Source organism: Myxocyprinus asiaticus, chromosome 15 (genome assembly GCF_019703515.2).
Source record: "Myxocyprinus asiaticus isolate MX2 ecotype Aquarium Trade chromosome 15, UBuf_Myxa_2, whole genome shotgun sequence".
NCBI classification, from domain to species: Eukaryota; Metazoa; Chordata; class Actinopteri; order Cypriniformes; family Catostomidae; genus Myxocyprinus; species Myxocyprinus asiaticus.
The window spans coordinates 10297294-10321357 of record NC_059358.1 but is presented as its reverse complement, the minus strand read 5'-3'; the positions used below and the strand labels follow the sequence as shown (position 1 = coordinate 10321357).

Here is a 24064-nt window from a genome sequence, read left to right as displayed (position 1 = left end):
AAAATAAAAATAAAAAATAAATAAAATTCACAACATCATATAATGTTTAGTTGTAGTGTTTTCAATATAGCAAAGGGTGAATATCATTTACAAATGACTCCTTTTTGTTTTTATTAGCATTTTTCATACTGTCCCAACTTTTTCGGAATTGGGATTGTAGCTCCTTTTATGGATGACAGAAGAAAGCGAGTCATACGGGGTTGAAACGACATGGGTGGGGGTTTAAGTAAATGATGACAGAGTTTTTGAGTGAACTATTCCTTTAAACAAAACCGTTATGCGGCCGATCTAGAGCATTCTGAATATCATTTTGATTTTCCCTCTAAGAGGCCAGAGGTGAATAATCACACTCAAAGAGGGGAGTGTTTCTCTCTCCAGCCCTGTTAGCCCACTTTTGTCCTGCTCTCCATGGATTGCCTGTCAGACGAGATTCCCTGGAGACACCCAGCAGCAGTGCTTATTTCTCCTCACCTCATGATCCAGCTCTCAGATATGCAACCCCCACTAAACTCCAGGTCCTCCAGAAATCTCCAATTTGTCTTCAGGAACACAGACTCTCGTGTAGGCAGGCCCCTCTCCACTTTATGCTCTCTCAGTCTCTCTTCCTTTCTAGCCTTTCTTTTTCCGCCACTACATGACAGATTTGGTGCTTGCTTGGTCTGTGTATCTGTATCTAGACCTTTAAACTGGTTCATTCGCTGACCTGGTTCATGTATTGTGGGAATTCTGTTTCCATTTATTTATTACATTATATGGTAATTGTGAGGGTGCCTTTTAGGGTTAACCGACCGAATGACACATCAAAATACAACATATTTTGCTACATCTAAAGTGACAGATACCCAAACAGCCAAACAGCCTTTTCTGAAATTTGTCTAGTTGTGTATGCGATGAGTACAATGCACTTTAATTATTTTCTGCAAAACCTTGTCACAGATGTACTTTAGGATGACAGTCTAATTTGGTTCAAAGTGTCAGTAATATTAATTCAATGTATATAGACTAAACAAATGTGCAGTCAGAGTCAGTCAACAGAGCCCTATCATTTCTTGTATATTCATACCTTTTTCCTCTGATCTCTGGATTTAAATGGAAAGTGGAGCCATGCAGGTTTTCTCAGCCCTCCGTTATTCTTAGAATAGAGCCTAAATTGCCTGTGAGCCTCCAGAGAGACACTGAGAAATGGGACATGAATGCGTGTTCAATTATTCACTACAGGAAATTTCAGTAATTTATGCTGATATGCCATTTCCTGTCTGAAGAGGATGAGCAGAGCTTTCATTACATTAGGACTTCTTAAACAGTTTAATTTTTGTGCATTTAACCCTTGGATACTGTTAATTACACCATTACTGTTCGGGGTAAAATTTGATGGTATGTAGACTTAATTTGATTTTTTAAAAATATTTAATTATGCAATTTCTTAATGAAATAAACACATTTTATATTAATTTCACTTCTGTAAAAACAAACTTTATTAATCTGACGAATTAAGATTGTGTCAGGCTTTTAGAGCATTTGCTGCCATCTGGTGAAAAAAAAACAAACAAAAAAAACATGACATGACTTGAAATAACACTCAAAGACAGTAGGTGGCTTCAGTGATCCATTGTTGGGACTAGTCTCTGCAACCCAATGCTGAAACATTTGGCTTTTTTTTAAACCTCTTATTTTAAAGTGTCAGTTCTTGCAATAATGCAATATTATGCTTACAGTCAAACCTGAGGAATTATGAGAAGACATAAAGCATTTTGTTACCTATTATTTGTTTCAGACATCAAACCTCAAAATTGAATTACTCAATAGAGTAAATGAATAAAATATCAATAAAACAAACATCAATAAACAGATATGAACCACAATGAACAGTGAAAATACAATTTGTTTACAAATAGAAGACTTTGCAATGGCAAACTTGCATTTCTTTTTGTTTTTTTTGTTTTTTTTTTGCAAACACCAAAATTAAAATCAGTGACGTGAACAGCAATAATGTGGGGTCAGACTCTAACTTTGATCTGTATGTGTGTTGCATTGTGGCTGATTTATTTATTTAAAAAAAAAAAAGTCTGCATTAGGCCTATAGTCTCACAAATTAATTTCTTTGTGTGAGTTTGTGTGTGTTAGAGAGAGAGAGAGAGAGAGAGAGAGAGAGAGAGAGAGAGAGAGAGAGAGAGAGAGAGAGAGAGTGTGTGTGTGAGTTGGTTTTTGTGGTTTACAAGGACATTTTTTTTTAGGTTACAAACTAGTAATTATGAGGGTATTATGCTATAAATGTGGTTTAATTATAAGGACACCCCTAGTGGCCCTGTAATTCAAACGGCTTTTAAAACATACTAAATGATGTTTTTTTGAAAATATAAAAATGCCAAAGGGTTTCTGTGAGGTTTAGGTTTAGGGGTAGGGTTAGGGGATAGAATATATAGTTTGTACAATATAAAATCATTATGTCTATGGAGAGTCCTTGTAATGATAGGAGTACCAACATACATGTGTGTGTGTGTGTGCATGCGTGCATGTGTTTTTGCGTTGTGGATGTGCTAAAGTCCCACACCATCATTTCTGTGTGGGTGTGTTCCACATTGTGGCTGGTTGATTGATTTTATTTTATAAATTACAACAACAAAATTTTTTTGTTATAGTTTCACCCATTCATATCCTATGGGCCCAAACAGTAAGAGTATCACTTTTTTTTTTTTTTTTGCAACCACTTAGACTCATCCAATCAAGTTTGTGTGTGTTCAGATGGCAAGTGGAGGAAAAGTCACCAAGTCTTTTACTGCTCCAATGAAGGAAACCATTTTTTAATTGTAAAAGTCAAAAATGACCCCAACAGTAACGGAGGGTTAAAAAGTGCAATTGCTTAGAAAACAGTAAAGCAAGATTGTTAAAAAATGAAATCAAACAATTATTTACTTTTGATTAATAAGATGATTAGATGATTCATATTACACTAATAAATGCAGAGTAGTAGCCTATATTTGGTAGTAGCATAACCCAACTTGATTCTGTTGAAGCAAGAATCGCATAGTATTACAAAACTAGAAATATTTAAAATAGGAGCATTCCCACAAGCGGTCTCAGACTTTTGGACCCCACTGTATTCTGAATCACATTTTACATATTTATGTTATTACGTAGAACAGACACTCTAGTGGAATTTTAATCCACCTCAGCTTTCAGTCTTCGTGTTATAAAGTGAGGTAATAACAAGATTGTTGGGTAGCATTGTTTTATTTTTTATTTTAATTTTTTTATTTTTTTTATTTTTTCTCAGGGGATTCCACATGACTCATATCTATCCTTGACATATTTTTTATTTTATTTTTAGAATAGAGACTCTAATAAATGGCCTTGGAAGGGGTTCAATACTGTACTACAGTTTTAGTAAGAAAAATAACATTGGCTCACATAAGTACTGTGACATATAGGCATCAATTTGTCTTCATCTCATAGGAATCTAACAGACAAGCAAATATTGATTAGTAGAAGTTTAAAGTAACAGGGCAAGGGAAATTTTGACAGTAGTACTAGTATGTTCAATGAAATTCTATATATTATACTTAAGTACAGTCACAGCTGAAGGGTGTTGTTTGGCACAACGTGCAGTGGAATGCCTGGAATCCTTTCATCTATGACTATATTCACAATATTGCAGGGCCTTGAGTGCCTTACTGCTTTTATGAAATGATTACTACATAATAAAGATATTAAAGGCACAAATCTTCATTAAAATGTTACTTAATTACTGTTACCATGTTACTTCAAATTAATTTAGTGCCATCACTCTGCTAGAGGATATAATGAAATTATCTCTTTTATACTCTATATCATATCAGATGATGCTTTATTTCCAAGTGTGAATAGACCTTTTCATTTATGAGCTAAGTCTATCCTATAATTTCCTGGATACTTTACTTGATATACAGTTGAAGTCAGAAGTTTACATACACCTTAGCCAAATACATTTAAACTCAGTTTTTCACAATTCTTGACATTTAATCATAGAAAACATTCCCTGTTTTAGGTCAGTTAGGAACACTACTTTATTTTAAGAATGTGAAATGTCAAGAAAGGAGGATGATTTTCCAGGGGTGATGGCTGGAGGTGTGGCGCATAAGCTTTTGCTTTACGCAGATTATATTTTATTATTCATCTCTGACCCTATGCCTTGCCTCCACAGAATTATTAGTTCTTTTCTAAGTTCTCGGGATACAGAGTTAACTGGTCTAAATCCGAAGATTTGGCTATGACAGCGTACTGCCCGGTAACGGCTTTTCAGCTGGGCACCATCCAGTGGCCCAAACAGGGCATTAAGTATTTGGGTATTTTATTCCCAGCAAAATTGTGTGATTTTGTTAATTTTGACCCTTTAATAAAAAAGGTTTTCGAGCGATGTGGGCAGGTGGGCTTCATTACATTTATCTATGATTGGGAAGGTTAATGTTATTCAAATTAATTGTATTCCAAAATTCAACTACCTGCTACAGTCTCTCCCTATAGATGACCCCCTCTCTTATTTCAAGCAATTTGACAGCATAGCAAAGGTCTTCATTTGGAATGGTAAACGTCCCAGTTTACATTTCTGTAAATTTCATAGGCCGATTGACAAAGGTGTGCTAGGCCTAACCAAGATTTTGTTTTATTATTATGCATTCGGTCTCAGACATTTGGCTTTCTGGAATTTTGGCCATTCCTCCAGACAGAACTTGTGTAACTGAGTCAGGTTTGTAGGCCTCCTTGCTCACACATGCTTTTTCAGTTCTGTCTCAAATTTTATATCAGATTGAGGTCAGGGCTTTGTGATGGCCACTCCAATACCTTGACTTTGTTGTCCTTATGCCATCTTTTTTGCGAAGTGCACCAGTCCTTCCTGCAGCAAAGCACCCCCACAACATTATGCTGCCACCCCCATGCTTCACGGTTGGGATGGTGTTCTTTAGCTTGCAAGCCTCACCCTTTTTCCTCCAAACATAATAATGGTCATCATGGCCAAACAGTTAAATTTTTATTTCACCAGACCAGAGAACATTTCTCCAAAAAGTAAGTCCCCATGTGCACTTGCAAACTGTAGTCTGGCTTTTTATTGGTGGTTTTGGTGCAGTGGCTTCTTCCTTGCTGAGAAACCTTTCAGGTTATGTCGATATAGGACTCGTTTTACTGTGGATATAGATTCTTGTCTACCTGTTTCCCCCAGCATCTTCACAAGGTCCTTTGATGTTGTTCTGGGATTGATTTGCACTTTTTGCACCAAACTATGTTCATCTCTGGGAGACAGAATGTGTCTTCTTCCTGAGCGGTATGATGGCTGCGTGGTCCCATGGTGTTTATACTTGCATACTATTGTTTGTACAGATGAATGTGGTACCTTCAGGCATTTGGAAATTGCTCCCAAGGATGAACCAGAATTTTTTTTCTGAGGTCTTGGCTGATTTCTTTTGATTTTCCCATGATGTCAAGCAAAGGGGCACTGAGTTTGAAGGTAGGCCTAAAAATACATCCACAGGTACACCTCCAATTGACTCCAATTTGCCAATTAGCCTATCAGAAGCTAACTGGCTAATTGCCTATAAGCTTGACATCATTTTCTGGAATTTTCCAAGCTGCTTAAAGGCACTGTTAAATAAACTTCTGACCCACTGGAATTGTGATATAGTCCAGTGGTTCTCAACCAGGGGGCCAGGACCTACTAGGGGGCCTTAGCACACTTCCAAGGGGGCCTCAAGTTAAAATGTATTTAAAATAAGGAATATTAAAATAATTCATATAATTCAACTTAATTAAAATGCTAAAAAATACTTGTAAGATGTATGCCTAAAAATTATAAACAGGCTCTTTCTGAAACTTCTAGAATAAAAAATTATCCATGATTAATTGTTTTAATCAGACACGTCTAGTTTCGCCAAGGGGGGCCTTCAAATATTGTCTTGGACAGTGGTGGGCAATGGAGTCAAAAAGGTTGAGAACCACTGATATAGTCAATTGAAAGTGAAACAATTTGTCTGTAAACAATTGTTGGAAAAAATACTCCTGTCATGCACAAAGTAGATGTCCTAAACGACTTGCCAAAACTATAGTTTGCTAATATTAAATCTGTGGAGTGGTTAAAAAATGAGTTTTAATGACTTCAACCTAAGTGTATGTAAACTTCTGACTTCAGCTGTAAATGGATAAATACAAGCACATAAACTATGCACTGCATGGTGTGAAACCGCCTGGGTGGAGGATAATATTAACTCTGCATGTACCATGCTTTGATCCCTCAAACCATTATTCAAGTGGAAGCTTCTACTGTGAAGCCATAAAGTCAATTGCTTTCCACAACATCAGCTGAAATGTTCATTAGTCTACTCTTGTCATAATGCATTATAAAAGTATGTTAGCTCTAATGAGACATGCGAGAGAGAGAGGAAGTGGCCAAGATGAAATTAGATTTTGGAAATTAGAAAGCATTAGGCCAGCCTGCCATGCTTTAGATGGTTCATTGTTCTCTATTCTACAATGTCCAAAGTGTAAACAGCTCCATTGATGTGAGTCCTGGTATTGTGAACTACAAAATGGCATGGCATAGTGTTTGTCATATTAAATTTAAAAATTTTGTTATTTGTCCTGAAAAAGAGTCTGTTATAGAAGTTGAAGTTAATCATGTTGGTTGAAAATTGTTGGGGTAAACTTAGGCCAATAAGTAACCAGCCAGCACACCCTAGCCACTGCATAGCAACAAGCTTACAGCCACTCTGAACACCTTAGCAACTGCAAAGCAACGCCTGTGCAACCTCCCACAAAATCCTAATTTAGTTCTTTCTTTGTTTGAAAGGGGCCAAATAAGTAGCACACAACATCGAAGACCTGGAAATGTCCAGCAACAATGGCTGAATATTTAGCTTGGTGTTGGACATTAGTTGTTCTTATCTGTGGAGTGATAAGACATATCATAGTAAGACAAAGAAAACTAATTTGCCTGGAGGAAAAGAGGCATTTGAAGGCATTAGGTGTACAATATGTTTTGTTGCACATGTTTTATAAAAGCTTAGGGGTTGTCTTCTACAACTTAAAATACACATTACCGATTAGATGTATGTCTCGGCTTCCAGGAAAACATGAAAAATGAGAGCAATCCAAGGCCAGCTTTGAGCTCCTCAAGTGCACTTTCCTCGTTCCCATTGCTGTAATGATTTTCAAGTAGAGGAAACAAAATGGAGAGGTAGAGAAATGAGCAGAGAGGTAGAGAGAGGAAAGGTAAATGAGCATCCCTCTACAATGACCTGAGGACAAGTTTAAAACCAAATCAGCAGGCCAGGCCAAGGTTTGTCTCTGTTGGTGGTATTTGACTAATTCCCTTAAGGTCTGGAAATAAGGTCACTAAAATATGGTTTGAAATCCTTGCCTTCTGTTAAATGTTGATTTGCAATTTTCTTCCTGCTAAAAGCCGAAGGGATTAAATTACTCACTCTAAGCATTCCATATTTGTCTCTTAAACTTCAATTATGAAGTGCATAAAGTTTGATCAACAGGCGTGGCTATCGCATTTTACTGCTGGCTGGAGAAAAAATGATCCTGGAGTTTCTCTCTAATCATCATATGGACCATTCTTTGTTATTAAAAATGCCTAATGATCACAAATGCTGCATTATTCAAAGCCATCAGTTTGTGGAATTTAATAATAGCATGATAATTTATGCTAATTGTTTTTATTCAGATGGATTTGCTCTGATTTTAAATCAGACTGGTTGTGGGTATCTTTCATCGAAATGCAACAGAAGATGGCTTATCTCTACTTCTTTTTCTTTTCAGAAAATTGCATAGGTCAAGGCAACATTCTTTCCTTCCTCACTTCATTTTAAAGCTGAAAGCAGAATAATTACAGTTACCCTTCACAATAAAACACAACAGTTAGGTTCTGTAAGTAAATATCCGTTCCCTATCTGTCACTCACTCGACATTGTGTCGATGTAGTGACACTAGGGGTCACTCTTGGGAGCCTGAGACACCTCTGGTCTTTGATAAAAGGCCAATGAAAATTGGCGAGTGGTATTTGCATGCCACTCCCCCGGACATACAGGTATAAAAGGAGCTGGTATGCAACCACTCATTCAGATTTCTCTTCCGAGCCGAACGGTCATGCTCACTGAGCACCCTACTGGTCCACCCAGATGTGGTTCTCGGACCTCACGCTCCTCGCAACAGCCCCCCCTGGTGAATTCCCCTGAGGAAGGACCTTCTTTCTCAGGGACGGGGCACCATCTGGCACCCATGACCAGACCTCTGGAATCTCCATGTCTGGCCCCTGGACGGGATGCAGAAGACCTAAGCGGTCACTCAGGCTAGGGCCCCCTCTACGAGGCGCCCGTATGCCTTTAAGTGGCGTCTGTTCACTAAGTGGTGTTCTTCCCTTCCACGACCCATTTAAGGGACCAGGTGGTGAACCTGCGAGCGCTGCCTAAGGAGGAGGCAGACCCATCCCTGTCGTTGCTGTGTCCGGTGCACGTTTACGCATCTATTTGGATCGCATGCAGAGCTTTAGTTTCTCTAAGCAGCTCTTTGTCTGCTTTGGTGCACAGCAGAAAGGAAGCGCTGTCTCAAAGCAGAGGATCACCCACTGGCTCATTGATGCCATAGCTATGGCATATCACGCCCAGGATGTGCTGCCCCCGGTAGGGCTAAGAGCCCATTCTACCAAGGGTGTAGCGGCCTCCTGGGCCCTGGCCAGGGGTGCCTCTCTAACATACATTTGCAGAGCAGTGGTCTGGGCAACACCCAACACCTTTGCAAGGTTCTACAACCCCAGGGTGGAACCGGTTTCGTAGTGGCACGCAATACAAGCGGATAAGCCCGGGATAGCCGGCCGGGTGTATTGCTTGCACATAGTGCCTTTCACCATCTCTGAGCTGAAGACGTGTGCCATTAATTCCCAGTAGTGTTCACAAACTATGTTCCCTGGTTGACTTCCTCCGAGCCCTGTGGCAGTCGAGTTTTCAGAGAGATTTGCTGCCGGCCCAGTACAGGTGCTAACTAAGAGCCCTGTTCTGGGGTAGGTGCTCCGCATGTGGCGGTTCCCTGTAAGGTAACCCCATGCGATGTATATCTTCCGCTAACTCGTTTCCCTGTTGGCAAACTGCATCTTCCTTGGGCAGAGCCCCCTCAGCCATGTTTGTAGTAACTCCTCCCCCGTTGGGTAGGATCTACCATGAGACTTCTCCACATGGTCGGCAAGACCATGTGACGTATTTTCCACTTAAATATCCCCCCCTCTCTTTGGGCAAGGTGTGGTCTCCGCGGTGTCCTTCCCTTGGGAGGGACACCCCTGACTAGACCTGGCGGCCCAGTCGGATAATCCCCCTTGTTTTTTTAGGGAGTGGAAAAAAGAAGGGGAAAAGAGGCCACGACTGGGTTAGCTCTCTCTATATTTTAGGTAGTCGACTTGTCCCCAAAGGGCCGTTCGACACTCATAACTATGTTGGGGGAGGTTACGTGTCGGCCTGGTGCGCTGGCTATGAGGCACACAGTTGTCTGCCCGTCACACACCGCCAGTTCACGTAACACAGTTCAACCTGTTGCGCCGTTTTGTATAGGGACCCCTAGTGTCACTACATCGACACAACGTTGAGTGAGTGACAGATAGGGAACGTCCTGGTTACTTGCGTAACCTCCGTTCCCTGATGGAGGGAACGAGACGTTGTGTCCCTCCTGCCACAACGCTGAACTACCCGCTGAAATGGCCAGACCTTGTCTCGGCTCCTCAGCATAAAACCTGAATGAGTGGTTGCATACCAGCTCCTTTTATACCTGTATGTCCGGGGCAGTGGCATACAAATACCACTCGCCAATTTTCATTGGCCTTTTATCAAAGACCAGAGGTGTCTCAGGCTCCCAAGAGTGACCCCTAGTGTCACTACATCGACACAACATCTCATTCCCTCCATCAGGGAACGGAGGTTACGCAAGTAACCAGGTTGTTTAATTTTCTCCATAGAGAAAATTGATTTTTAACAATAATGCTTAAACATTTCAACACAGACCTATGAGCTCCGAGATTATTAAGTGATTGTACTGGTATGTTTCCGTTGAACCCACAAGCTTGATTTAAAAAAAAATAATGTTCAATAGCCAGTTTCCCAGTGAAAAGCTAGATAACCCACTAATCTGAGAAGCTGCTGTTACAATGCAAACAGAACTGCATTATAAGAGTAGTACCAAATTCCCAGCTATTTTCAATGTAAACAAGCGTTGTAAAAGTACAGTTCTTATCTAATTAATTGGGGGAAGACTAAAATCTCCAAAACAGTTTTATGATCAGATATTACGATCAAAGAACATATTTTAAATCGGCATTAGAATCTGACAACAATGGAATCATAAATTGTGCTTGTTTACCTCAGATCATGCTAAAAATGCTATTTTTTCAGGCTGGTTCAGGCGATGTCTGTATTTTAAAAGTAATTGGCTCTTTTACCTGTAAGGCGGGACTTTCTTTTCTACATCCATTGGCCATCGACCGTTCAAGTTTCTACCATTAATTTTAATACCAGTGGTCTGTCTCTGTTAAACTGTCTCTGGTAGTAGCAATGACATAACCGTTAATCTCCCTACACTCTCAAACTACTTGTTTATTTGCATATCTGAATATTTTGCAATAAACTTTTATAAAATGTAAATAATACAAGTACAAATATTGCACAGTGCTGTTGACTGCTAACAGTATGCAGTTTTGTAATATGTTTTGGTCATGCGACCTTGGTCAGGTATTACTTACTTCAGCGTTTTCCCACACACCTGCTGACAATCTATCAGGTGTGCTGTGGATTTTTCTCCTTTTTCACTGTACACTTATGAAAAATGCTATGCATTTGTACTTTTAATGAATTACTATAGTCAGTAGTTATATATGGTACTGTAGTTTTTTTTAATATGATTTTCTCACACTTTATTGCTTCAAATCAAATTGTTGTAAATCATCTAGGAGTTGATTGATTTGGTTCATGGCTTAGGACTCTTTATTGAAGAATTTTCTAAAAAACCCTATAGAGGGAATGGGTGTGGGGAAAAATACCTTGAAGCAAGGCCACTGAAAATGTGGGTGGTCACCGTTGCGCTCTGTTTGTAAGCTAATGACAAACTGAATGTACAGTGTTGCCCTGTCTTCACCATCACTTCTCTAAGCTTGAAAAGGTCAGAGAAAATAATCTGTCCTCCTCTAAATGACATTTTTAGAGCCATACTACAGCTGTTAATTGAGAGACATGACACTTGTATAAACAGTGTATCTGACAGAGGTGGCAGAGCTCGGGCAACAGGAAAATTAAGAGATAATCTGAAAAATGAAGGGCTGAACAGGCAATGAGATTAGCAGGTTGATTGTGGGGCTCTTGAGAGAAAAACCCATAGAAAGAAGATAAAAATATGGGGCTAGCTTTGGGCTGACAACAACTTCTTCATATATTTTTAAGCTATCGATCTAGTACCCTCTGTGAAATTAGGATGCTTGAACAGAACACACACTCAAAGTCAACAATAGATGATGAACTGCAAATGCTGTAATGGACATTCATATTGGTTTTCTATTTATAAGTCATTTCCCTTGTTTTTTTACAATTACTATTGCTCATACTTGGGGTTAAGGACTAGACCTGTAACCCCAAAATATTAGACTTTGGTGTGTCACATAATATGTCTAATCCTGCACCATTCATGCTACAGACACAAATGAAACATTTAAATATTTAACCACGAACTTTGGTAATGTTTCATTTAAAATCAGCTTAATTCAAGCCCTGATGAAATGTTTTTTTGTTTTTTTTTTTGCCACCCCCTCTTTTGCCTGAACAAGTTGTTATTCATTTGCTTACCAAACAGAGGTTGCAAGATTTCAAATGCCATCAGTCAATGTTGACATGAGGCCACAGCTGTTCTATTATACATGAGAAAGAGAGACTGATGGATCAAAGATTACATTAACACAATATGAGACTGTGACGAGGAGGATGGCGGACTCACGGCCCGGCCCGGCCCCGCCCTCCTCCTCATCACAGAGACCTTTAATGTAAAGCCAAACACACTGATCATGTTTTTACAATGTTTCATATTTCAGTGAATCATTTCCATATGGTAAACTTTATAGCAAAGCATATTACAGCCACTTGCTTGTGATGTTTGACTGCTCAGTGGCTTTGATATAAATTAAGCAGATTAAAATATGAAGAAAATTGGCAGACTCTTTAAAATCATTATCAAATGGTCTTATAATCACTGCTCAAATGGTCTCAAGATTTTTTTAATAATGTTTGTCATATGATGTATGTAATATTTAATTTGATTTTGTTTCAATTGAAAGATCAAAGCTTCTCTTAAAGGTGAAGTGTGTGATGTTTTTTCTACTGTATGTTAAAATGCTTTCTCCTATCCTAGCTTGGTATCTAATATTGCTATAAGTAATCCATTCACAGGTTGATTCTCCCAAAAAGTATAAACATTCTGACTCTGTGGCACTTAAAAACATGTTGTTTGATTGAGCATAATTTGTGCGGGACTATCTGTCTATCTGCCTAGTGGCAGATGGGAGGGATTGCTTGGGAAACCTGTTTGAAAACATTCATTTTGCATTTCCATTTGATGCAGGTGGTGCAGAAATTTGACCTTTTAGGGAGACCAAGGCATAACAATTGAAGTCAATATATTTCCTTGATTTGACTCTTCTCTCGTTGCTGTGGTTTATTGTGCAGAAAAGTGCTGAAGGAGATTCCTGTTGGAGGTTTGAAACCCAATGAGATGGTTCAGGCTACTCAAGAAGCTCAGTTTTCTCTCAGCTGAACCATCCTGCCATTCCCGAGTTCTACAGCAGCTTCCTGTAGAGAGACGCCTTCATCACAGAGTTTTGTGAGGTACTGTAATCTTTCTTCTAGACACCTAGGCTGGTCTGTTGTTTTCTGTTCATATCATAATTAGTCTGAGGCAAGTAAAGCCCATGCAAAACTGAAATAGTCTGGTCTTACCTTATGTTAAGCCTTTTTGATCACATTATGAATAAATTCCAAAAGTCATTTTTAATTTCTCAAAGAATACCGTGGGAAAGGAAATTTGTAGGATCGTTAAGAAAGTGCACTGATGTGGGGGCCTAGGTAGCTCAGCAAGTATCGATGCTGACGACCACCCCTGGAGTCACAAGTTCGAATCCAGGGTGAGCTGAATGACTCCAGCCAGGTCTCCTAAGCAACCAAATTGGCCCGGTTGTTAGGGATGGTAGAGTCACATGGGGTAACCTCCTCGTGGTCGCGATTAGTGGTTCTCGCTCTCAATGGGGCGCTTGGTAAGTTGTGCGTGGATCGCGGAGAGTAGCGTGAGCCTCCCGTGCTGTGAGTCTCCGCGGTGTCACGCACAGTGAGCCACGTGATAAAATACACGGACTGACTGTCTCAGAAGCGGAAGCAACTGAGACTTGTCCTCCGCCTCCCGGATTGAGGTGAGAAACCGCACCACCACGAGGACCTACTAAGTAGTGGGAATTGGGCATTCCAAATTGGGAGAAAAAGGGGATACAATTTTTTTTTAAAGAAAGTGCTAAGACGATAGTTGCTTTAACTATGCAATTTTGCTACTTATGATCACTTGATGCTGGGTAGTGATTTTTAGCAATTTAAACACCACATGGAAAGACAGAACTGAATTTGAATAAAACTAGACATAAGGATGCAATATTTGGTGCTAAAGCTTTATTAGCCACAAAAATCTTAGATTAATTTTGCTTGTATGTTTTTAAGGAAACATTTCAATAAAAAATAAAGTGACAGTGACGTAAGTCTTTGAATTGGGTGTACCAAACGTGCACTTAAGAAACAGTAATTCCCTGTGAGTGAGTAGGTACTAATGATGCCCTCTTTCAAATGGAATCCACTGTATTAGAATTTCTAACTGTAATTCTAGTTGCTCCCAACCCCAACTCCAGCCAGCTTTCCAGCTATTTCTTCATCCCTGCATTGCCTTTTTTGTTGTCATGGACAGATCAGAGATGCTGAGAGCAAAGGTCACGCTCATCTCCTCTGCAGCTTCAGTGTCAATCTCATCATCTGATCCTCTCATCTTTTCCTTTCTTATTAAGACATATCTTCAGGTCAGTCTGGGCTTGTGTCATTTCTGCCCAATGCTTTTGAAAGTGCAGTCAGTGATTATTAAATTTTACACGTCTCTTATCTCTTTTTCTGCAGTACACAGGCTGTTGCCCAATGCTGTTCTGTTCCCCAGTTATACTCTCAGTGCATTTGATGGACGTTCCTCATAGGAAAGAAAATCACTTTAATAACTTAATTGTTTCTCCTAGACAGCACTGAGAGTAAAGGGAGAGCAAATTAAGACTTTTGCTAATGTCTCCTATCTCTCAAATGCTACTCCTGAAAAAAAAAAAAAAAAAAAAAAAAATCACTAATCTCACATGTATCTCCTCTAGAGTTTCAGAAGAAATCTCAAAAATGTCACAAACTGCTCATATTTGCCCAATGTCTGCAATGAAAATTCTGCACTGCAAAAAAATATTTTCAAGACAAGTATTTTTGTCTTATTTCCAGTAAAAATATCTAAACATTCTTAAAACATTATTTATTTACTTGACAAGCAAACTGGCATAATTTTTTTAGAGAAATCTAACTGAATTTAGAGAGATATATGCTTAAAACAAGAAAAAACTGTTTGCCAATGGGGTAAGAAATATAAACTTGATTCAAAGCAAAAACAAGTTTATTTTTCTTACCCCATTGGCAGATTCTTTTCTTGTTTTAAATCTAAATTTTGTCAGATTTCTCTTAAAACAAGACTTAATATCTTACACCATTTTGCTTGACAAGTAAAATATCCTGAGCTATGAAAGAGTTACTTCTTGGCAATATTTTTTTCTCTGGCTCTGTCTCCTTTCTATCTTGTGTCAAAAGTCAAAGGTTTTCGATTAAGGTTGCTTTAGCAACTGTGAGGTAACCTTGGATTTTTGTTGCATATCTTTGGATTGTGATAGAGATGGTTTATTTTAGATCATTATATTGTTCTTTTTTTCTTGTTTAAACTGAGATACTTAATTGATGTATCTGACCATGTATGAAACTATTAATTGACCATTCAAATTGTTTGAACTTTGTATTAACCTGAACCAAATGTCAGATCATTTCTGTGAAACTGCACTCACTGTATCAAGTATATATATGTATATTTTTATATAAGATTATTACAAAGCTCTCTGAAATATTTTATTCTGATTGGTCAATTGAGGCATTCACTGGTCATATACATATATTTTATAATGACATACGAAACTGCATAATAGACCATTGTCCCATGTAACTTTTTCCCTTATTAGCAGTGCTTTTTTCACTGTGCACTTTCTTTCCTCTCATATAATAAAATAAACTCAAATAAATATTTCATTTATTTATTTATTTGGCAAGAAGCCTTGTATTAAGTGAAATAATGTACAGTCAGCTGATCGTTATTGCAAAATAAACCTTTTCACCGTGTCAGGATTTATTTTGCGATAATGACCAGATGACTGTAAATCCCTTACAAATTTAGGGGGCGTTCACACCAGACACGTTTTTGTGTTTGGCTATGCTGTTTTTTAAAAAAAATTTGTGATGTAAACATGCTCTAGACCAGGGGTACTCAATTAAATTCCAAGAGGTCCGGTCTCTACATTTCCTTCCCAGCAAATGTCCGGATAATAGTATGTAGCTTACATGGTGTCATATGGCTATGAAATTATATAATATATATTTTTGAATAGTTTTATAACTTAACAAGTTGGCAGCAATAGTACTTTGTTAAAAAATTAAAAATAAATTCTAAACAGTCAAAATAGTCTCTTCAAAACTGGGCAGGGATGAGGACATTGGGGGCCCAAAGACAGCCAAAGTAGTGGGGTCTGAGGGATCTTCTACCAAAAGATTCATATATTTCATCAAGACTTTATCAGCTGAGGGCACTTGGATATGAATATTAAAAGGTAAGATCAACAGTTTGTTTTGAAGCTAAATGACAGCAGTCCAGTTTTTGTGTTTAAATATTTTTACATTCATAATGTTTATGTATGGGACATAGGAGGCCTTTTGACGGATAAAATACTGTATGGGGGTTCAGGGGTGTCACCTGAGAAAAAAATTCTACAAATGTAGTCTTGATGGACCATTTTTATATTTTCCTTAAAGTGAGAATCTACTAACAAACAAAGAAACAAACAATTTACATAACAGTGAAGCATTAAAATACTGTTTTCTTAATTTAAGTATAAATAGGCTTTCCTTGACACCCATGGCATGATGACATCTCTGATTAATTTAATTTAGAACAAAAACCTGTTAGTTTATTATGAAAGGCTTCTAACATGCTGATTAATGAAGCTAAATTTAAAAAGATTTATAGTCTAATGGCAACATGTGACTCTGAAAAGTCACTTCTGATTGGCTCAGGACACCTTTGGGGGTGCAGCCAATGTCAGTTCAAAACTTTCCTACCAAGGAAAAACTGCTCTTCTCCACTCTTTTTCTCTCTTGCAATGCTCTCTTGAACTCCCTCGTGGTCTCCACTTCTTCTGCTCTCAACGCTCTCTTGGAATCCTCTCTTGGTCCTGTCTCGTGCTTCTTCCAGATCCTCCGTGCCATGTAGAGTCCAAGGAAAACTCAGGACACAAAAGTCCCGAGGAAGCCTCTCACTCTCTGCTCCACACACTCTCTGCTCCACACACGCTCTGGTCCTCCTTGTCGAAGGCCTCACTTCAAAGCCCACTTCATCATCCATCGAGACAACAACTATCAATGATCATTACAGAGTCCAAAATATCGATGGAACGAAATTTCTTCAAACGCCAAAGAACCAAGCAACACGAGGAAACGCAATGTAAGGAAACGCAACGACACGCAAGTACATCTCCAGACTTTTGCTCAAAGTGCTGGTGTATTAGTTAAATACTTTGGGTAATCCGATTGCAAATCGATGTAGACTCAAAGAAGGATAAATGATTCTTAAGGCATTGTCAACAGACTCCATAAAGTTCATTTTCTCTGTATTGATCATTTATTTTACATTCTGTCACTACTCACCAACCTTTTTCATGTTGTATGTGTTAGATTAGTTTTATGTTTAGAATAGCAATAAAGTGTGTCTGTATTCAAAGATAATTTGACTGTGGTATATTTTGATAAATAATCTCATCCTGTTTTTAAAGATTTCGCTTCAAAGCTGTACCTAAATATGTGTAATATTATTTTCAATAAGCCATGAGAAAAATATTACTCCAATAAGTGAATTAATCATAATTCCCTTATTAAAGCTAATTCCTTACAATCAAAATTGTGAGTGGATACAACGAGACGTTGTATTACGATTTTAATGTTAGAGAATTTTATAAAGACAAATAATCTAGTTATTTGTCATTTATTTAATTTATAATGGTTGTCGAACGCGACTAATTCCATTATAAATTTCCTTACATAATAATGTAGAGTAGGGACAGTTTAATTGAATTCCTAGCTCACACATACTGTTTCCCTTCATATAATGGTGGGGGTACGCATGCACTTTAACCCATCCTGTGTACATTTAACCTACCAAATTTCCAACATACAGTATGTTGGTGGTCGAATGCGGCCAAGATTCGTAAAAAAATTAATTATTTACATACAAATTCACTACATATAATGGTGGGAGTATGCGTGCAAAGGTCTAAATTAGTTATTTGATATAATTTCGCTACATTGCACACCCTTTGGTTTGGCAATTTTCATCTCACATGATTTTAATAGAATTTTTTTACATTTTGAATTTCAATAGCTCCTTGATCATGTGACCTACTGACATCAACCAAGGTTCAAAATGTCCACTGACAACCCTTCTATATTGCACACCCTTTAGTTTGTCCATTTTCATCTCACATGGTTTTATATGAATATTTTTAACATTCTAATTTCAATAGCTCCTTGTTCATGTGACCTACTGACATCAACCAAGGTTAAAAATGTCCACTGACTACCCTTCTACATTGCACACCCTTTATTTTGTCCATTTTCATCTCACAAGATTTTACATTAATATTTTGAAATTTAGAATTTCCATAGCTTCTTGGTCATGTGACCTACTGACATCAAACAAGGGTCAGAATGTCCAATAACTACCCTTCTATATTGCACACCCTTTAATTTTTCCATTTTCATCTCATATGATTTGATATGATTTTTTTTTTAACTTTAGAATTTCAATAGCTCCTTGGTCATGTGACCTACTGACCTCAAACAAGGGTCAGAATGTTCACTGAGTACCCTTCTATATTGCACAACCTTTAGTTTTTCCATTTTAATCTCACATGATTTTATATGAATTTGTATCATCCTAATTTCAATAGCTCCTTGGTCATGTGACCTGCAACCCTCAAACAAGGGTCAGAATGTTCACTGACTACCCTTCTATACTGCACACCCTTTAATGTTTATTTATTTATTTTAAACATATTTGGAATGCCCAATTCCCAATGCGCTCTAAGTCCTTGTGGTGGCGTAGTGACTCGCCTCAATCCGGGTGGCAGAGGACGAATCTCAGTTGCCTTCGTGTCTGAGACCATCAATCCATGCATCTTATCACGTGGTTTGTTGAGCACGTTACCACAGAGACATAGCGTGTGTGGAGGCTTCACGCTATTCTCCGCGGCATCCACGCACAACTCACCACACGCCCCACCGAGAGCGAGAACCACATTATAGCAACCACGGGGAGGTTACCCCATGTGACTCTACCCTCCCTAGCAACCGGGCCAATTTGGTTGCTTTAGGAGTCCTGGCTGGAGTCATTCAGCACACCCTGGATTCGAACTCGTGACTCTAGGGGTGGTAGTCAGTGTCTTTACTCACTGAGCTACCCAGGCCCCCCAATCACACCCTTTAGTGTTACCATTATTTATTTTTCTGTAGTGTTGTGGGACAACCATATGTTCAGGTCATGCCATTGTTTTCAGAGTTCAACAAAGCCAACAACTGCTCCATGTGTGCCTCTGATAAAGAACCTGGAAGTGGTCCAAAGACAGTGGACATTCTGACCCTTATTTAAGGTCAGTAGGTCACATGACCAAGGAGCTATTGAAATTCTAAATTTAAAAAAATTCAGGTAAATCGTGTGAGATGAAAATGGACTAACTAAAGGGTGTGCAATATAGAAGTGTGGACAGTGAACATTCTGACCCTTGTTTGAGGTCAGTAAGTCACATGACCAAGGAGCTATTGATATTCGAATGTAAAAGAGTTTGTACCTTGTTTAGGCTCCCTAACTAATTAAACTAGGAATACTGAATGCTGCTCATATTTTCACGTTTATTAGCTTTGGAAAGCGAATTAATGTCCGAATCGTGAAAATAAGACCTGTGCAATGTTGTGTGCAATTTTTCCAACATCATAACACTTATTTGGAGTCTGTGGCTTAACTAGTCTGAAAACTGTTGGGGTTTGACAGCATGAGTATCCGTTGAATATCCAACCTGAAACTGTCTTTATCTCGGTACCTGACTTAGCTGAACAGTCTGAATCACACATCAGACAGATGAAGATAGTTTCACTTTGCTTCATTTTTGTTTTCTGCAGTGTGTTTAAGCGAAAGATGTGCCTGCATGTGCCTAAAATAACCGTGCCTGCAACTACGTACAGTAAATCAGGCTTTATGCGGCACCTCTATAGCGGGGAGAGAGGCAATGCACGCGGAGTGGGAATAAAGCGTGTTCAGCGTGGGAATAAGCATATGTAGCGCTGGACACGCTTTGTTCCCTCTCCACGCACATATACACGTATGCTTACACAATCACTTAGCCAGGTGTCAGATAACTAGCACAAAGATTTAGATCTCGGTCCGGACTGAACTGCCTTTTGGTCCGGATTCGGACCGGAGTCCGCCTATTGAGTACCCCTGCCCTAGACGAACGTCTTTGACCGTTGCACCACGCCTAACTTTTTCGTCTTGTTTGTTTCAGCGTTTCTTGCAGGTAATACATGTTTTTTTTAGATGCCTTTTCAAGACCAAGACCCCTGTGTTCTGTTCTTTTCATTGCACTGTATCTAGCATTTTTTAATGCCAGAACAAGTTCAGTCTGAACGATCTCTTACTCCCTCGCTGATTTCAGAAACTGTTTTCAGTGCTATCCAGTAGATGAAGTTTAAAAACTTGTGGAGTTTGCCACAGTGCCAACTTTTGGGTTAAAGAACTATGAAAGAAAATGACAGCAGCATTTTTACTTGCTGTCTACTCTATATTTTTCCATCTCTTGAAAGATAACCTAAAAACTCCTTAGGTTAATGCTGTTTTGATTGTGTTTTTAGTGCCTTGGATTACTGGATGTCATGTGGAGTTGTAAATCTTCATTTCTGCAGAGCACAAGATGGATCTCCGTTAATCTGAGCATGTGCTTTGAGTTGAGACACAAGAGGAAGAACAGGGCCTGCGATTGATCTTGTATCTCACTCATTCTCGATGAGTCAAGGTTTGCTCTGATCTACACCACTGGAATAAAGCAAGAGATAAAAGCTTATGAATAGAATGAAAGTGTGCCTCTGCTTCCGGCTTCTACCGTGCCGTGTTCTTTTTCCCTTTCATCTTGTTCGTGTTTGCTGCAGTGTTCCACAGAGTTTGAGTTGCATCACCAGCACTCACTATAATCAAACAGAGACTCATTGAGCTCTGATCTTCTGTCTGTAGTAAACGTGTCTAACTGCTTCCCTCTGTTTTATAAGGTTTTTGTGTAAAATGGTTAAAGACCCTTATATTTACTCAATTTGCACCCATAAAGCTTTAGAAATGTGATCTAGGACAAATAAATGTTGGATGAATCTCATAAAAAACGTTCAAGTCGGGTCATGTTTTACCCCAAAAAACATGAACTGTTCATGAAATGTTTTGCATTGTGACATTATTGTCAGGATAATTAAGCACATTTCTTGCATATTTCTCTACCCCATTTCTCAGCCTACTGAAATGCCAAAAAACATACAGAATTGGCCTATATGATTTAATGTGTTTGTTGTACTTGTGTGCAGACCGGATGATTTTCATTACTGTATTACAGTAGTGAGAGTGAAATTTCAGCACTGAACTAATAAGAATTAAGGATTGTTTTAGAAATAATTTCACAATGCAAAAATCACAATAATTTCAGGGGCTGCCAGATTTAAATAGAAAGAAAAAAAATGCAGGACTTTAAAATTGACAGTCTTTGACTGTATCCTAGACAGTCTACAAAAGAATAACAGATGCAAGTATGGAGCTGACTGTGTGTGTTTACTAATTGTCTGGCATACCACCATGCAATTATTTGCAGAAATGGTGCCTTTGATATAGTCGCAAAGCAAATATTCTGTTATAAATTAATGAAAAATTTCCTCTGCATGACTCACTGCAGATCTCATTACCTCCCAGTTTAAGAGCTAATCTGCATACTAAACACATACACACAAAAGAACTAAAGGGGTGTTTCTTTGCCTGTGCCGGGTCTGGCTGCGAATTAGAAGCAGATGTAGGTTGGAATCATTAAGGGTATGGGAGGCCTCTATTGCATTTCAACACTTTGCCCCCTTCATGAATACACACACACACACACACACACACACACATATGCGCACACTTACAGAAAGGAACTGATCTGATTGCCCCAGAGCACTTTACTTTAGAGGTTGTGCGGTAACAGCTGAGCTGATAAAGGATGGAGCTCTGCTCTCTAGTGAAATGACTCAGATCTGTTGATGTCAGTCATCTCACCCCGCCAGCTGCGGCAAAAAAAAAAAAAACTCCCATCACCAGTTATCAAAGAGTTGACTGAGAGCTAAAAAATGCATTCCATAAATTTAAAGGTGCACAAACTAATTTTTTGTTTAATTCGCTCAAGGGGTCATGGTATGACTAAAAGCATCTTTCCTCATTGATAACTGTTTTTTGATTAAATCATTTTTTTTGCAAGCAACATAGAAATTGCAAATATATTTTTATTTTATAGTAAAAACTGTCTGTTCTTTGTAGGGCTCTTAAAAGCATGAAATGGGCTTATATTTTAGATGTTTTCTGTCTTTTACGTAACAGCTCACAGATGGTAGTGAAAGGCTTGAAACTGTGCAAGTTCTTGTGGTGCCATCAACATTAATCAGCCCAATCAGCATTTTTGTGTGTGTATATTTTGATGTAATTTAGTCACATGGCATTTTAATGAAAAGCATTCAAACATTTAAAATGTAAGTGTTTAGTTCTGTAGTGATTGATATGAAGGTGCAACTGTCCTACAGGGAATTTTTGTATTATTATGGTTCATGTTGCAGTGCTTATTGCGAAATTAATTGCTCAATTAAACGTTTGCGCTCATGAAAAGTATTGGTGAAAGCTTTTTGAGTGAATACATTAGGGGGTGACTAATCAGTCATCACACATCCCAGTTACACTTACAATGCAACTCTTGCCTCGATCGGATGAGCGGTGAGCCCTCCTAACGTTGAGGGAACATTGAACAAACCATTCCCTCAGGTCAGCAGATGGGAGGCTTACCCAAAGACACTTCAAATAAATGATGCCTGCACACAGTGCTAATCTGACTCCTTAGATGGCCTGTCACTGCAATAATGATTGAAGACTGTCTTAATGGAACTCACTCTAAGACATTGACAGATGTCTGTTGTATTGAAATGGGGGATGCTGAGATAAGCTCTGTGTTCAAATAGATCTGAACATCAGGTGTCACATTAAAGGGATTGATTGTGCTCTGGGTGGTATGAGAATAAATCTTAAAGATCCTTAAAAAGGGCTATGAAATGCTATTTTTTTTTATTTTTTATAATTGTATTATCTTCCCTGAGGTCCACTGATAATGTCAGTAAAGTTTTTTGCACAAAAACTGTCATAGTTTAGTAATACTATGATCATTTTCCACTCTGTCTCTGGCCCTCTGACTGAAACACTTGGTTTTGGCCTCAGCGTCTCCTTTAAACTTTAACGTACCCACTGTTCTGTTTGGTTAACATCGTGCAGCCCCTCAAATTCAGCCATATTTGAAACTCAATCAGAAGAGAATAAACAAGCTCTCCACAGCATTATCAAACTAAATATCAGGGTTTACACACAATGCACATCTTACACATTGCATCCAAATATTTTAAAATGTTCACTCAAGCACATCAGCACCATAACTATTAAACAGTCATGACATTTGAAATATTCATGAATTCAACTGTTTACTCACGGCTTTGCTGTCAAGTCCAAGTGTTTTTAACTACCCCATTCTTCTTCAATAACAGTTCCTTTGCAACACTTGAATCGTATTATGATTGATTCACAAGCAGTCCACGGTGATATTCACACATACACAGTCCATGGTCAAAGACGTCCAGCTAGTGCTTGTTTACATACACCAACAATTACAAATAGCGAAGATGGGCACAAGAACAGCAAGACACAGAGTAACTAAATGAAGCCGAACGGAGTCTCCTTTTCTGAGTTGTAACTGACACCGTGTCTTTTTAAAGTGGTGCGATAAACATGACAGCCGTCAAAGACGTCTGTGTAATGCATGTTATATGCATACAAAACTTCAAAGTCCCCTTTTGGTGTTTAAGAATAGTTGGTAACACTTGGCCTGTCTCTCTCTCTCTCTGTTTATATGAAGTAAACTGAGCACCAGTGGGTGGGGCCAAGGGTGCGATGACACATGTTATGGGGCGTGTAAATACAACTGAGCAATGTCTCGTGATGTCACAAACTCAATTTCAAAACAGTGGGAACTATAAATGCTCTTTTTAGTCTGGGGAGGAAGTTTTGAGTTCTGAAATGTACAGTATATTTTTATTGTACAGTTACCTCTTATATGTATAAATATTAAGGAAAATTTGATTTTCCATTTCATGACCTCTTTACATATGCTGCTTGTATATGATCTCATCATTAATTTCAGTAGAGCTGTTTTGTTTATAGTCCTAAAACCCAGAAAAGATCTGGTTAATGTTACTTGAAGGGACTTAAACACTTTGTTCTAAAATGTAAAAATAATTTTGCAAACATTTAGTTATACTGATATGTTTTTCTGAGACCAGGT

The 24064-nt window shown here is 38.5% G+C and overlaps 1 protein-coding gene across 2 annotated transcripts in view; it reads left to right on the top strand.

Annotated features, from left to right (window-relative positions):
* LOC127453484 (B-cell receptor CD22-like) overlaps positions 1 to 22317 on the top strand; it is a 59498-nt gene extending 37181 nt beyond the window's left edge. The window contains exons 6-7 of one of the 2 annotated variants that reach the window (XM_051719884.1): positions 12717 to 12875; positions 20319 to 22317. In XM_051719884.1, the coding sequence (XP_051575844.1) occupies positions 12717 to 12804 (88 nt within the window). In that variant the 3' untranslated portion in view covers positions 12805 to 12875; positions 20319 to 22317. The remainder of the gene's footprint in view (positions 1 to 12716; positions 12876 to 20318) is intronic. The other variant, XM_051719881.1, reaches the window with a different exon arrangement.
* The last annotated feature ends 1747 nt before the right edge of the window (positions 22318 to 24064 follow it).